Below are 787 nucleotides of genomic sequence, written 5' to 3'. Positions count from 1 at the left end.
TTTCTTCACTGGCGCGTTCACCATTTATCTTTCCACTGTTGGCAATGGAATCATGCGATGCAGAACCCGGTGGTTGATGTAAGCCGTTTGCCTGTGACGCAAGTCGATCTGCCTCTCCTTTGACGGTATCGTTCTTAATTGAAGACTGAAGTTGGGTAGAGACATCTTCAGTTACTCTGTCGTTAAGCACTCCTTCGTCTCCTCCGCCGGGGGTCCCGACCCCTGCAGATGAGGGGGATAATCCAGTCACTGTTAAAGGAATGCATTTAACCGCAACATGGTGGTCAATACTCATTTTGTACCCATCTGGGACACTCATTACAGACACCTCTTCCGCGAGTGTATTTACAGCGGCGGGGTCTGCCGTAGTGGACTTCACAGTGGCAATATAGGTAATGTTGTTAGTGGCCGTTGCACCGTCTACCACCGTACACTTTTCTTTAGTGATCTTATCTCCGTCTTTCCCCACGCACTCAACAACCACATTTTTTTCCACTGTAAAGTTGTACCCATCGGGAACGGTGACATCCTCCTTTACTGACCTGATGATTGTCTTTCTGTACTGTAGGGCACCCTCCTTCAAAATAGCTGTAGTGGATACAGTTACCTTCTTGCGTTCCCCAGAGACTGAACTTGACGCCGCTGGGCAGTTCCTAGCAGCAACTGTCTGCTTTGGCGTTATCCGGGGATCACCTTTCAAAGGTGGAAATGGACTTCGTTGCTTAGCTGTGTCAGATTCAGTACTTGCTTCCACGCACACAGACGTGCAGCAGCACAGCGCGAGGGC

The 787-nt window shown here is 49.7% G+C and overlaps 1 protein-coding gene across 1 annotated transcript; it reads right to left on the bottom strand.

The window, feature by feature from the left end:
- On the bottom strand, positions 1–787 carry DQ04_23731000 (hypothetical protein; the record flags this gene model as incomplete). The annotated part of the gene is made up of 1 exon (XM_009318184.1): positions 1–787. A coding segment is annotated over one exon (787 nt), but the record flags the coding sequence as incomplete, so codon positions are not given.

The sequence above is a fragment of the Trypanosoma grayi genome (assembly GCF_000691245.1).
Source record: "Trypanosoma grayi strain ANR4 Tgr_2373_V1, whole genome shotgun sequence".
Lineage (NCBI taxonomy): Eukaryota > Euglenozoa > Kinetoplastea > Trypanosomatida > Trypanosomatidae > Trypanosoma > Trypanosoma grayi.
This window is presented reverse-complemented; position numbering and strand designations above follow the sequence as displayed.